General features: G+C 40.1%; 2 protein-coding genes across 5 annotated transcripts in view; one reads left to right on the top strand and one right to left on the bottom strand.

Moving 5' to 3' along the window:
- The window catches only part of LOC134812954 (histone-binding protein RBBP4-like), a 152,923-nt gene extending 141,996 nt beyond the window's left edge, over positions 1-10,927 (bottom strand). Inside the window, exon 1 of the mRNA XM_063820587.1 lies at positions 10,898-10,927. The gene's annotated coding sequence lies outside the window, so the exon portion shown is untranslated. The remainder of the gene's footprint in view (positions 1-10,897) is intronic.
- LOC134812953 (dedicator of cytokinesis protein 7-like) overlaps positions 1-14,501 on the top strand; it is a 132,937-nt gene that overhangs the window by 54,029 nt on the left and 64,407 nt on the right. For 2 of the 4 annotated variants that reach the window (XM_063820585.1, XM_063820584.1), the window contains exons 19-22: positions 11,081-11,291; positions 13,268-13,398; positions 13,747-13,926; positions 14,127-14,273. In XM_063820585.1, coding sequence (XP_063676655.1) covers positions 11,081-11,291; positions 13,268-13,398; positions 13,747-13,926; positions 14,127-14,273 — 669 coding nt within the window. Of the gene's footprint in view, positions 1-11,080; positions 11,292-13,267; positions 13,399-13,746; positions 13,927-14,120; positions 14,274-14,501 lie in introns of all 4 variants that reach the window. The other 2 variants (XM_063820583.1, XM_063820582.1) reach the window with 1 other exon arrangement.

Below are 14,501 nucleotides of genomic sequence, written 5' to 3'. Positions count from 1 at the left end.
TGAACTTGAAAAAGATGGAGGAATAACTGAAAAAGATAAACTGCAATGCACTGAAGTTTAAAGGTAAAAGAGATGATAATGGTAATAAGATTAAGATAACTATTGACTCAGCGGAATTTGCGGACCTGGAAACTACAGCCAATAGACCAGATTTGTTTCAGACTGCCCAGGATCTATACACTTTCTACAAAAATGCTCTTCAACTAATCAAGACTGTTTCAGAAACAAGTCACAACTTCTACCGAGCAGAAGACACCAGATTTCAAAGAAATTGTAAAGACACAGCTCAGAGAGGTACAAGCAAAAGTACTTCCAACAATACTACCTGAATTATTGAGTACACTGGACACTACCCAAAGAAAAAACAACAAAGACCCAAGAAGAAACCAAGCTCGCAGAAAAACACACCCTCACAGTTGAGAAAAATACTGACACTGAAGAAGCAAAACCCATTACAAAGGATGATGAAAAAGAAATGAAAGGTTGCCCAGTGAAAAACTTTTAAAGAGTGTCTGGAAGTACTGCGACTTTCAAGTTCGCTACCAGAGATCAACTTAACAAGGCTGAAACAGTATTTAAAAGTCAGGATGCATACAAGATATCCTCAAAGTCCGGAAAGAAATTGGACCCCAAACTGTCTATTCGAAATAATATTCCCTATGACATCACAAACAATAGTTAGGGCAAGAATTGCTGTTTATGGGTCAATCTGTGAACAAATTCGTAACAAAGGTTTGTCTACAGGAATGTGTTGTCCATAGTCCCAAGAACCACCAAAAAAAACCGTCCAGCTGAAACTTTTGGGCAAAAATGTTTATAGTCATTTTTCTCCAGGAACCCATACGCCCCACCCCTAATATTGGTTATTCGACTCCCGAAGGTCTTGAATTCTCCATAGGGGGTGCAAAATGACCGCAATGGCCACATTATGGCAGGCGAATGATAGTTTCAGAACGATTGGGGCTTTAATTTTCGAAATAAATGGAATTTTTCGAAATTTTTCTAAATTTTATTGAAATTTCGAAAAAAAATACACCAAATTATTTTTAACGCTTATTTCAAATCTATTTAAAAACTCATCTACAAATAACAAATACAGTTAATCTAAAATGTGTATTCTCAGTAAATACCATGAAAATTATTAATACACAGTTAATATTAATCAAAATTCGCTTGTTCTTCAGGTTCATCATGTCTAATGTTTGTGCAGTTCATACCATGGCATCGTCCACAAGCTGGCAAACAATTGAAGCCATATTTCCTACATGAACATCTGAAAGTCAAACAGGCCTGTTCCACATCGACAGAACAGTTACAACATGTAAGGTTCAAAATAGACTCTGGAGCAATTATAGCTTTTGTTGCAACTGGTTCGTAAGTGCCACCAGGAGCCAATTTCCAGCCGTAGTCAAGGGGATTCAGACTGTCAGCGTTAAGCATGACCCAGTTATGGTACTGTAAGTAAGCTCTAAGGATGTGCTCCGTTGCTGAAGCTCTCTCTCTCTGTTTTGGTCAACGGTTTCTGGCCTCCTAGTGAAGAGGGAGGCCTTCTCGCCGTGCCCACAGAGTGTGACTCCTGCTAGCCACACTCCAGGACTCCCTAAGTATATACAAAAACATAGAATAATAGATATCAACGCAACAGACCTCTGGAGTCTCGAAGCTGTTACTACCTTGCTCAGAGCAAACCCACTTCAGATGTTCTTCTTTGGCGGGCAGGCGAGGGACTTCCGAGCATGGTCCACACCTGAATATGTGTCACTATCTGAGATAGTCCTGTGTGGGTCTAGTGTGTGATTGTTTATGAACCTTGGTGTATGTCCTAGATGCTTATCCAAATAGATCGTCTCTGTCAAACCTTGTTGACTGTTCCACGAATTTGATAATGTGGTCGAGTTTACTATTGATGAGTTCCTCAATTGTTAGGATGGGTTTACCAAATATCCTCATTCTAGTTGTCATCAGCTGGATGCATTCACATAGGAAGTGTTGTGATGTTTCTGCTTCCCCTGGGCAGTGTTCACAGTCTTGTGTTTCGAAATTGGAGTTGTTTGCTACCGTCTGGAAGTATGCTAGTGGGCTGTGTCCTGATAGTAGCCATGTTAGCCATTTGATGTGAGTACCTGTGATGTTAATTTTCTTGTACCTGTTTTTGTTGAGGAAAAATGTTAGTGGGGTTTTTCCTTTATCACTGAGTGCCACCTGTTTATACTTCTTGATATGGAGATTGAAGAGGTAATCTTTTATTTGGGTGTTGATTATAGTTCTTTACCGTATACTCCTTCATGTCCTGGAACAAAGTTCTACTCGATGAGAAAACCTAGCGAGTTGAGTTGGTCTGAGATGTTCAGAACGAACCTGGAGTTAAAATTGGTGCTGTTAAGGGCTTTAAATGCAGCCTGGGAATCTGAGAGGAATTTATGATTGATTGAGATCCTAAGTTATCATTAGTCCAGATACTTGCCATGTATAACGCAAATAGCGGGTACGCTTTCCTCAATGAACCTGAAGAAGGAATATCTGTCCTGAATTGATACCATGTAACGTCGAGCTTAAAAATGAATCAAAAGTTCGAGTAAATCGTTAAACGTTGTATGTCCTATTTGCATCCCCTAAGCATTGCATTGATGTTTAATGTTTATTCCTGGTCCGGTTAGCTTTGCGTCTCAGAACTAAAGAGGTCCACTATGCTTTAATGAGCTAAGCTGTCCACCAGGGTACTGTAGATCTAAGGGTTCCCCGTGTAATGGGGCTGGCTGTGATAAAGCATCTCTGCAGGATGTCCGAGATGAACTGATTCGAGTGTTGAGAACTTCCGCTGTAGAAACTGAATAGAATCAGTAAGGATGTCAGTCAAACTCTGCTGCTACTAGATGATTGTAGAGCGTCCAGTCACACTTCAATAAAGAGTGTGGCAAAGCTAACCCGGTCCCCTGAAAAGTGGTTACTGGAGGAAGAAGTGCCAGGAATTCTCGTTATCAGTGTGTCCTCGTAGTCAGAGTTGAAATCCCTAATTCTGTCTTATCACGAGCCTGTGTCTAGCGGGTGTCAGCCCTTACGCATTAGCTGTCTTAACTGAAAAGACCTGAAAAGTGGTTACTGGAGGGAGAAGTGCCAAGACTACTCATTATCAGTGTGTCCTTGTAGTCAGGATGAGCGAATTGGAATCCCTAGCTCTGTGGTGAGTGACTTCGATGGGACCTGAAAGCTGAAAGAGAATTTTCTGGTGATTTAATAGCTCTTAGAGCTAGGTATCTGTGTCTAACGTATCTTCATTTGTGTGTGTACTATCTTGTAACCTGATATCTGAAAGAGAAATTTCCTGGTGCTTGGTAGCTGTTATTGTTGACTTCCTGGTTCCCAAGGGAACTTTGAGTTGGCAAGTCCCAACCTTAGTACTCAACAAGAGAGCACACCACCCGTTAGTGCCAACCAGGCCACACCACGTGGAGGTTCGGAGAGGATTTCGTGACCCCGTTGCTGAAGCTATTGTTGGAGGTAGCCTATTCCGATTCTTTTTCGCTACCATCCTATTGTACGCTAGGAATCTCAAAGCAGAAAGAGTCTTTTTCTTGTCACCATAAATGTACTGCAAGAAACAGAGGCCTGCCTCAATAATCTTTTCTTTTGATTCTCTCACCGAAAGTAATGTTGCCAACTGACCTTGCTCATCAAAGGTGAGAGCTTTCTTTAGCACTTTAACCTTGCTAAAACCAAACAGTCCACTGACGCTATCACAACCTGAAATACTATGAATTAGAAGAAGTATCTCCTTTTCTTTATGATCTAGATGACTTGATATTTCTTTGATTGAATATGTACCCTTCTTCGTTGTTAGATAAATATCATTGTGATGGTCACTGTTGAAATGATGTACTAATAGACTTGAACTATATCGGTATCCTCTGCCTTCAATTCAACATCGCCAAGGAATGACATTTCCAATGTTTTCTTTGCAATTAAAGTATCAGCATCGTTACAAGCTCTGATCACTTCAATACCATTTACAGTAAAAATGCTTGAGATAAGGTCGATCAGTTCTTTTTTGTTATTGTTGTTGCTCAGAAATGTTGTTTTGGTGACAGTACAAAAGGTGGATTTCTTTACAGCAATATTAGCACAGAACGCTTTTACTCTCCTCTTGTGCTCGTGATCTTTAGTAGAAGGCTCATATCCATCAAAAATCACAGTAACTTCCTGATTTTTAGGGATAAGCTTCAAGTACTCCATTGCTACCTCACCATAATTGTCACACCCTTTAAATGAGCTTAGTTGGTGAATTAGCCAACCTCCATCAATGACTAGTGGGATCGTGAAGCTGCAAGATTTAAGTGTAGATTGGTTTATACCAAGAGCAGCCTTATTAGATTTCCTCATCATCTGATATTGATCAAATAAACTCATCGGCACCACAGTTAACTCGTATGTTAGGCATTCCTCTATTGAAGTCTCTCTATCAGCAACCAAGACTAGACGGTTAAAACACTTCAACTGATCGACTGCAACGCTTTTATTATTCACTTTAACCTGCTTTCTTAGTTGTGTCAAGTTCTTTGCTTTACCTTTGATACTTATCTTATCGATGAATGTCAACCCATCTAGCTCACGTTGAAGGACAGCCCCAAAGGCCAAACATTCCTCGGGATTCACCTCATCGTTCCCAGGCTGTGATATAAGACCAGTCGAAAAAGATATTAACTTAGTCTTATCTTCGGATTCTGTAAAGTCGACAGTAACTTTAAACCAAGTTAATAATTTTCCAAATACATCACAGTTTTTCTTGATTGATGACTTGGTAAGATCTGCGTGGATGGCAGCTTTAGTTGGTACTCCTCGCTTCGATGAATTAGCTAATGAATCTCCAAAAGACTGATTTATTAAAGCCATCTGATTCAGGGTGGCCACCCATAACTTGTGAGCGGACTCACGATTACGCATCCTTCCACTTGTTAATCCACCACTAGATTTAGCTGAGCTGCCCCTCATAAGACTCTGCTCTATGGAGAGGTCAGTCCAAACCCCGGCCCACTCGTGGTCGTTGTAACAAACCGTGTGAAGCCCAGTTACTTTAAAGGTCTTTAAAAGCGCCCCATACTTGACTTTAAAAATAGCATCCTGCTCCAAATACAGTCTTAAAGCTTTTGCATACTGTCCCCTCCCAGCTGCTGCGAAGTAGGGCAGCATCAAAGCTACTGCTGATAAATGCATAGTGTAGTCGTGCAACCTCTCTGCTCTTATGAAGTCCTTTACTAGTGTTATCATGTTGTGGTAAATAACCCATAGAGCTGCTGTTCTACTGTTGGAAAACAGGTTCTTTAGAAGCAGAGTTATTTTCTCTGATAGATCCTGAATAGATTTAGTCTTAAAGTTAACACCTAGATTTTCGTTCACACATTTGTTGATGTAACCTTCCAAGTCTACTAGTTCATCGTCGTAAACTTCTTCCTCTATAATGAAACAACAAAGAGCGGCGTTGATCAGAAAGTGGGCTCTCAACGCTTTATAGTAAGATCCTCCATCCGATATATGCGTGACGTCTCCAGGATACATGAGTTTGATGAGCTCCTCTAAACCCGAGTCTGCCATTATATAGCCTATGCAGCCAAGAAAACTCGTGAGAGTGTGGAAGCCCCCAACCCTGACCACAATAGGCATCCCAGTTTCCAGTACTATTCGGGTGGCCTTAATCCACAATGGCAAATTGAATGTGATTATCATCGGCTCACTGTAGGATAACTTAAAACATTCAACCAGAGTAGTATGTACCGTCGAATAGCTGTCTGGGGGTTGGTCAATAATCTGTTGTTTGTTAGTTAACCTTAATATTTGTTAATTGAAGTTATTTCCCGAGTAAGATTTGAAATAAGCGTTAAAAATAATTTGGTGTATTTTTTTCGAAATTTCAATAAAATTGAGAAAAATTTCGAAAAATTCCATTTATTTCGAAAATTAAAGCCCCAATCGTTCTGAAACTATCATTCGCCTGCCATAATGTGGCCATTGCGGTCATTTTGCATCCCCTATGGAGATCTCAAGACCTTCGGGAGCCGAATAACCAATATTAGGGGTGGGGCGTATGGGTTCCTGGAGAAAAATGACTATAAAAATGTTTGCCCAAAAGTTTCAGCTGGACGGTTTTTTTTGTGGTTCCTGGGACTATGGACAACACATTCCTGTAGACAAACCTTTGTTACGAATTTGTTCACAGAAAAATCAACTCTTGCCCTAACTACAAGGAGACATTACTAGAGAAACTCTTGGAAAAGAATGAAATGCTGAAGTCCTCTTCCGGAAAAGATGATGCGGTAAAAGTGGTTTTCTTCGACGATAATGAGAAATCGGCTGTCATCTGTGTTACTGCAGCAATACGTGAGTCAATCAAACAAAACAGAGACTGACCTCAGGGAACACCTCATCCAATGTTATCATTGCCAAGAATTTGGTCACATGGCTGTTGGCTAACTCTATGTACTGTAAAGCCAAAGATAAAGAACCAACATGTTTCTTCTGTGCGGGAAACCACAAGTCAAAAGACTGTAGAAACAAGAGTGAAAATAATTTCCAAAAGATAATAAAACAAAAGTTAATAAAACAAAAGTTAAATTTATTACCAATTATTCAATCAATACATATCATAAATTCTAATATTGGAAACACATGCACAATGCAGAATGGATGTCTTAAACTATAATTTTGTTGTCACTAATAATCTATTTACTTTCAAAGTTGAAATTTAGTTAAGTATGAAATGCCACCACATCATAGTTAGAAGAACTCAGCAAAGACCCAAAAAGCCTCTGACAACCTATGTTCCTCGTATGTAAGAGGGCCAGCTGGAATCATGAATAGGACAGCAGGATATGAGAATGTGAGTCGGAGTCTTAGAGCATCTTTGAGAAGTCGATAGTGACATCTGTTTTGTTCAAGAAACTTTCTTTCGTGATGGAAACACAGCTAAGATAATGGAGAGACTCTTGAACTTGTATCGGCCTCCTTATACCAAGAAGGCTCGGTACACGGAGTGTGCCTTTCTAGAAGAATTTGAAGACTACATTAAAGACCTCACAGTCAAACCTGGTTTTCCTATCATCGCTGGAGATTTCAACCTTCACAGGGAAAAGTCTGAAGAACACTACCCAAAGAAGCTCTGCAAATCCTGTACATATATAAACACGTTCCTCTTGAGCTAACCCATGACCAAGGTGGAACCCTAGAACTTGTAGTGACTAACCGAGCCTTCAAGGAAAAACTGGCTTCATTCGAAATCTGTCCCTCAAGAACCAAATCTGACCACTTCTTTGTGCTCTCCGATGCAGACATCAAGACAAATACCAAAGAAGACGTAAAATTCATGAACTATAGAAACTTTAATTTAATTGATACAGAACATTGTTCTGTCAGAAAAGTTTAAAGAAGTTATTTTAATTTCAAAACTAGGATGTGAAAACTGTGTCAGAACAGTTTAAAAGAAGTTATTTTAATTTCAAAACTAACATGTGAAAACTGACATGTCTTAATTTCAAAATAGACATGTCTCCGAATGATGCTGTTGTCCTTTACAACACCGTGGTTACTCAGTTAATGGATAAACACTGTCCTTACATAAAAAAGAAAATTATTAAGAAGCCGATGCCCCGGTTAGACCTGGAACTTCGTATTCTCAGGCGAAAGAGAAGAGCTGCCGAACGTGCCTAGAGAAAATATAAAGTAGATAATATAGACAGCGAAAGATCTGAATACCTGAGATCTGCTTATGTTAAGCTAAGAGACGCCAAAATTGGTCGGCGGCGGCGGTCTGACTACTAGATATCCAAACCGCGGTGTACTGTGTTCATGATGATAATTTGGTTGTGTAACTGATGTATATGAATTGATTTCTTAATATCACTCTACATTGAAGAACTAATTTATCATTAACAGCTGTATAATGTTGATCTGACAGCCAATACCTCAAAAACCGTGGTCTTGGTCAAAATTTCGCGAAAAAGACACCCAAAACCTACCAAACTTCAAGGATCCTGTGAAAATGTCTGATTTCTTTGCTGACAAGGTAGCCACCATAAGGCAAGATATTGAGAAGGAAGGAAAAGATTCTGTCAAAGACAAAGACAAAGAAAGGGAAAAAGACAAAGACAAAGACAAAGATCCTGTTCTCGATAAAGACTGCATTTTCGATAACTTCTCTAAGATAACAGCTGATGAACTCAAAGATTTGATCTCAAAAATGTCTATCAAGTTCTGCTGCTTGGATCCGATCCCAACATTTCTTTTAAAAGATTGTGTTACTGAACTAACACCTTTTTTACTCCACGTCATGAACTTATCCTTGAAGACTGGAGTCTTTCCCTCTGATATGAATAACGCAGTTATCTAGCCGACTTTAAAGACAGAGGAAATGCTGATGTCGATATTCTCCGTAACTATCGACCAGTCTCTAACCTCTGCCTTCGTCAAGATCCTAGAGAGAATTGTACTAAACCAGCTCAATGTTCATCTCACAAATCATAGCCTTTACTCAAAAGTCAAATTTGGATACCGCCCTAATCACAGCTGTGAAACACTTCTTGTAAGAATTTGTGATGATCTAAACAAAGAAATTGAAGCTGGGAATGTTGCTATAATTGTACTTCTTGACTTAAGTGCGCCGTTTGATATTATTGACCACACAGTCTTACTGGAAAAGCTTATGAAGGACTATGGAATTACTGGAAGTGCACTGCAATGGATAAAGTCCTACCTTGAGAAAAGACACTTCTGCGTTAACATTGATGATACTCTTTCTTCTTTCTTGGAGCTATTGTTTGGAGTTCCCCAGGGATCACTCTTGGGGCCTATTATTTTCATCCTCTATATCAAAGCTCTCCAGAAAATTGCGGCCAAATATGGTCTTGATATACAACTCTATGCAGATGACTCCCAACTGTACATCTCGTTTCAACCAAACCGTGTGGTACAGTTCACTGATATCCGAGACAAAACAAACAAATGTCTTGCAGAGATAAAAGCATAGATGGTAAACAAATTTCATGAAGCTGAACGAAACAAATACAGAACTACTGGTGTTAGGTAAGAGCCATGTTCTAAAAAAGTGTGAACTCAGTGTCAGCTTGTCAGCCTGCAATTTGGAAGCGCCAAAATTCTACCTACAGAGTGCAAAGGTGACAGCTGGAAGAGTCTAGGTGTTAAATTTGATGAAACTTTAAATATGGAAAGACAGATGAATAGTGTGAAAAGGAAATGTAGCTGGACAATGATGAACCTAAGAACTTAAGAACTATTGGTTCTGGATTAAATTGATGTTGGTGAAACAACTGGTTATATCTAAGTTAGATTAATGTAATTCTCTGTACATGAATCTACCCAAGACCAGATTAAACAAACTTAGATCCATCCTAAATGGGGCAGTTTAAAAGGGAACCAAGTTATGTCATCTATGACATAGAAGACATAACTTGGTTCCCTTTTATAAGAAGTCCCACATACTCCCTGTAAACCACCGAATCTGGCGGAATCTTCTTTGAAATATGTGTATTAACCCTCAAATCAGTTCACGGTACTGCAACTGGGTACCTGAAATCAGTTCACGGTACTGCAACTGGGTACCTGAAATCAGTTCACGGTACTGCAACTGGGTACCTGAAATCAGTTCACGGTACTGCACCTGGTTTCCTCAAATCAGTTCACGGTACTGCACCTGGTTTCCTCAAATCAGTTCACGGTACTGCACCTGGTTACCTCAAATCAGTTCACGGTACTGCACCTGGTTACCTTAAATCAGTTCACGGTACTGCACCTGGTTTCCTGAAATCAGTTCACGGTACTGCACCTGGTTACCTTAAATCAGTTCACGGTACTGCACCTGGTTACCTTAAATCAGTTCACGGTACTGCACCTGGTTACCTTAAATCAGTTCACGGTACTGCACCTGGTTACCTTAAATCAGTTCACGGTACTGCACCTGGTTACCTTAAATCAGTTCACGGTACTGCACCTGGTTTCCTCAAATCAGTTCACGGTACTGCACCTGGTTACCACAAAGCTTTACTGGATGTGGACGTAGTGGATACAGAAACACCATGATCAGGTCAAAGAGACTGGGTGACCATCTCATGCTCAAGATACCAACAAATAAAAAGTCCAAACTCCAAAGTTGATGACAGACGTTTCTCAAGCCATGCACCGGTTTCATGGAACTCTCTTCCACTGATGTTGAGATGTATTACTGATACTAACTGTTTCAAGCGAATGTTGAAGAATCATTTATATAATCAGTTTTGATAAATTTTTCTTTTCCATTTGTTTTCACTTTGCAAGACACTTTGGCTTTTATTTTTTACCGCACTCCATTTTATGTCTTGATCTCTACCTTTCTAGGATCTGTTCCTTTTTGAATTTTTGGTTGATTATGTCACTGTACTAACCTACATTATACCTACATGTATTGTATGGTTTCTGCTTATACTTAGTTTAGTGTGGTTTACAATCAAATATGTTTTAATTTTGTCTATGCCTTATAATGAGTTACACTTTTGTTCACATCACTAACAGTCAGCCGCTCTGGTATGGTTAACCACCTTCCTTGTGGTGTTCGTTAATCATATGAGCGGGATATAAAGACCTCATTTCATTTCATTTATATTTAGTATTATTTATATTTAGTAGCATTTATATCTTGTATTATTTATATTTGATAAAGCTTTCGCTGACGTTAAGGAAAGTAGAGATTGTCCAACAAGGGTGTTAATTAGCCGCAATCCTCCCAAGATAAAATACGTTAGGATCTTAAGATTTTTTAGATATCATTGAGCATAAGCAGTGATACAACGTATCTCGGGATGATCCGCAGAGTCTCGACTAGTTTCGGCTTACCGCCATCAACAGGATCGATGAATCATCTCAAATTATTTGTTATATAGTAGTGTTGAAAGTATTAAGCCGAAACTAGTCGAGACTCTGCGGATCATCCCGAGATACGTTGTATCACTGCTTATGCTCAATGATATCTAAAAAATTATTTATATTTAGTAGTATTTATATTTTGTATTATTTATATATTTTAGTAAGATTGCTATGTTCTCAGGATGAACGACTGAACGATTTCACCCTGTGTTTCTACAAGTACAACTCCAAGTTGATTGTGCAAGATGACCCAGGTGTAGTTGAGAACTCCCTAAAGAAGAGTATAGACGGATTACAGAATGCACAGGATGTTCCGCTAGTTAGACACCTATACTTGATCATGGACCGTCTGTTCGCTCTCAGTGTTAAACCTACTCTCTCTCCTAAAGGAGGTGCGTACTTCTAGTTAACATTTTCTCTCTCCAATTTATTTGTCACTTAACTTGGAAGACTGGTTGGTTTTATAACATTTGGTAAATAACAAACTTCAAGATAGTGGAGAAGTGATAACGCTAACAATCGCAAAATTGAGCAAAAAGTTCGGAGAGAAACTTAATCAGTCTGACAGGAGAGAATTGTTGAGGAAAAAACAGGGTTTGAATCAAAAAGCTGTAACCATTGCAACTATGGTATATAAGCTGCGACGTGACTGTGTTCAAATAGACTGCCTGTTTTTAGTAAGTAGCTGCTGCTGGATTATATGGTAACCATGGTAACCATAGTATGACTACACCCACTCTACATCACGTCACTCTTATTTAGGATCTAACGAGGGTGCCAGATCCCTCCCCAAAGATACTCTGCCGCTTCTCATGGTCCACAATCCAAAATTCGTGTGGCGTCGACAAATAGATTACAGTAAGATAGTTCCGACGGGCAGCCTATAAATTTAGAATCATATGTGCAAAATAAGTGTTCACCTGGGGACTATAATAATTCATTACTTTTTAATGTTTTGTGGTCGATGAGCATTAGTAAATGTGTTACTTTACATGGTAAGGTAAATGTGTTGTTATTTATGTGTTACTCGTACTATTATTTCTATTTACATGTCCTGATTTTCATGTCTTTCGAGAAATTGCGGTGATGGTTATAATGAAATCCATCATACCCTCCCCCAATCGTCCCCCAATTATCCCCTCCCCTCCCCTCACCTCCCCCAATTCTCCCCTCCCCTCCCCTCCCCTCCCCTCCCCTCCCCTCCCCTCCCCTCCCCTCCCCTCCCCTCCCCTCCCCTCCCCTCCCCTCCCCTCCCCCTCCCCTCCCCTCCCCTCCCCTCCCCTCCCCTCCCCTCCCCTCCCCTCCCCTCCCCTCCCCTCCCCTCCCCTCCCCTCCCCTCCCCTCCCCTCCCCTCCCCTCCCCTCCCCTCCCCTCCCCTCCCCTTCCCTCCCCTCCCCTCCCCATCCCTCCCCTCCCCTTCCCTTCCCTCCCCTCCCCTCACCTCCCCTCCCCTCCCCTCCCCTCCCCTCCCCTTCCCTTCCCTCCCCTCCCCTCCCCTTCCCTCCCCTCCCCTTCCCTTCCCTCCCCTCCCCTCACCTCCCCTTGCAGATGGCACACTGTCACTACTCATTCGAGGATTCTGTTGTCTAAATTTGAAAGTTCGATTGGTGGAGGCTACACCCGTTTAACTCTAACTTCCCGTCTTGGCGAACATGCTAGAAATCCCACTCTTACATAATGCAATAGGACATAATATTATATTATCTTTGAAATTATACGGATTTAAAGTTACGAAGTTATCAAGTATCTAGTTATTGTTCAGTGTGATATTACACCCTAATAATGAAAATATCAGGTTCTTAAGATTAGCTGATAACTCAGTCATCTGAGAAGCTAGAGCTTTCATCTTTTCAGAAAATATGTAATTTGAATGGCAAAACACAATGCATTACAATTTGACACGATATATTCAAAATATCTAAATAAATAGGAATATCTATCAGCGCCACACCCCAGATAACACCGCACAACTCCGCCACACCTAATCTGCCTGAACTGGAAGGTCGACACTTCAACCCTAACGGCTAACATATAGGTCAAATATCGGGAATATCACGAGTCTTTCGAATCTACCATGAGTATCGCTATCCCTTAACTACTAAGAAACATAAACAAAACAAATCTGAAAATCCTTAGTCGCAAAACATTGAAAAGAACGGAAATTGTAATTTAATCATTACTGATATGAGTATATTTAAACATACTCGATATAATTTCACTATAGGTACCGTGAAGTGACAGCTACATTGTTAACAGTCAGTTATTTTATTTGTTGTTAGATACAATATTAGCCGCTTGTTTCTATAGTAACAGTAAGTTACTATAGTTGCAGTTAGTTGCACTAATATTAATAAACTCATCTGTACAGGAACGTTATCTGCTATCGCATTTAAAGCAATATCTGACATTGTGAGGAAAGTTCACGAGCTGCACCGGAAGAAGGAAAAACCTCACGGCAGAAACTCAATACTAGCTAGCTACGTGGCTTACATATTCAGGGTGAGTAGAAACTCAATGCTAGCTAGCTACGTGGCTTACATATTCAGGGTGAGTAGAAACTCAATGCTAGCTAGCTACGTTGCTTACATATTCAGTGTGAGTAGAAACTCAATGCTAGCTAGCTACGTGGCTTACATATTCAGGGCGAGTAGAAACTCAATGCTAGCTAGCTACGTGGCTTACATATTCAGGGTGAGTAGAAACTCAATGCTAGCTAGCTACGTGGCTTACATATTCAGGGTGAGTAGAAACTCAATGCTAGCTAGCTACGTGGCTTACATATTCAGTGTGAATGTCTTGTTTGTTGTTACCTTAACAAATAAATAACAAATAGTAAAATGTTCACAGACTCCTCATGACGAGATGAACAGGGCGAACTCCCGTGCAGCGTCCTTGTCCCGTATAAACAACCACTCTTCCGAGAGCGAGCCGTCCTCCGAGGACCTGGAAACACCTAGAAATAGCCCCACCAAACAGTCACCTCTTGGACAGAGGTGCAAATCTTTTTCTACAGCTAACGCTCCATCGGTTAGTATTAATTTGTTGTTCAGTGAATGAGGACGAAATGGTTGTTACTATAGTAACAGTAAGTTACAGTGAGTCTCTACCGTAACAATTAGTTAATATATAGTTACAGGCTATGACGTATTACTTATAGTTACAGCTAGTTACTATAGTTACATCTAGCACTTACGATTTATAGTTATAGTTAGTTACTATAGTTACAGGATGATGCCACATCTGGGAGAGCTAGAAGCAGCAGCATCGTGAAGAAAGTTTCAAAACGCCTCCATGAGCAGTTAGTGAGTCAGTGGATAATCTGTGACACGAGGGACCAATCTTTTGAACACGCCTGGTTCTTCTTTGAAATAATCGTGAGTAGCTTTTAAACGTTTATTTACTACTACTACAGTCAGTATTACAGTTAATATTACATAATATTATATTATATATGGTTGATTGATTGAAGATTACTACCCGGAGGTAATACTCGGCACTAACGCCTTAAAATTTTTAATTATAATCAATTTAAAAATATTTCCACCAGCGGGCTATATTTAAATATTTGCGCAGCCCGCTTGTTAAAAGGCCTGATATTTCTC

This window comes from Bolinopsis microptera, chromosome 3 (genome assembly GCF_026151205.1).
Source record: "Bolinopsis microptera isolate Bmic1 chromosome 3, MBARI_Bmic_1.0, whole genome shotgun sequence".
NCBI classification, from domain to species: domain Eukaryota; kingdom Metazoa; phylum Ctenophora; class Tentaculata; order Lobata; family Bolinopsidae; genus Bolinopsis; species Bolinopsis microptera.
This window is presented reverse-complemented; position numbering and strand designations above follow the sequence as displayed.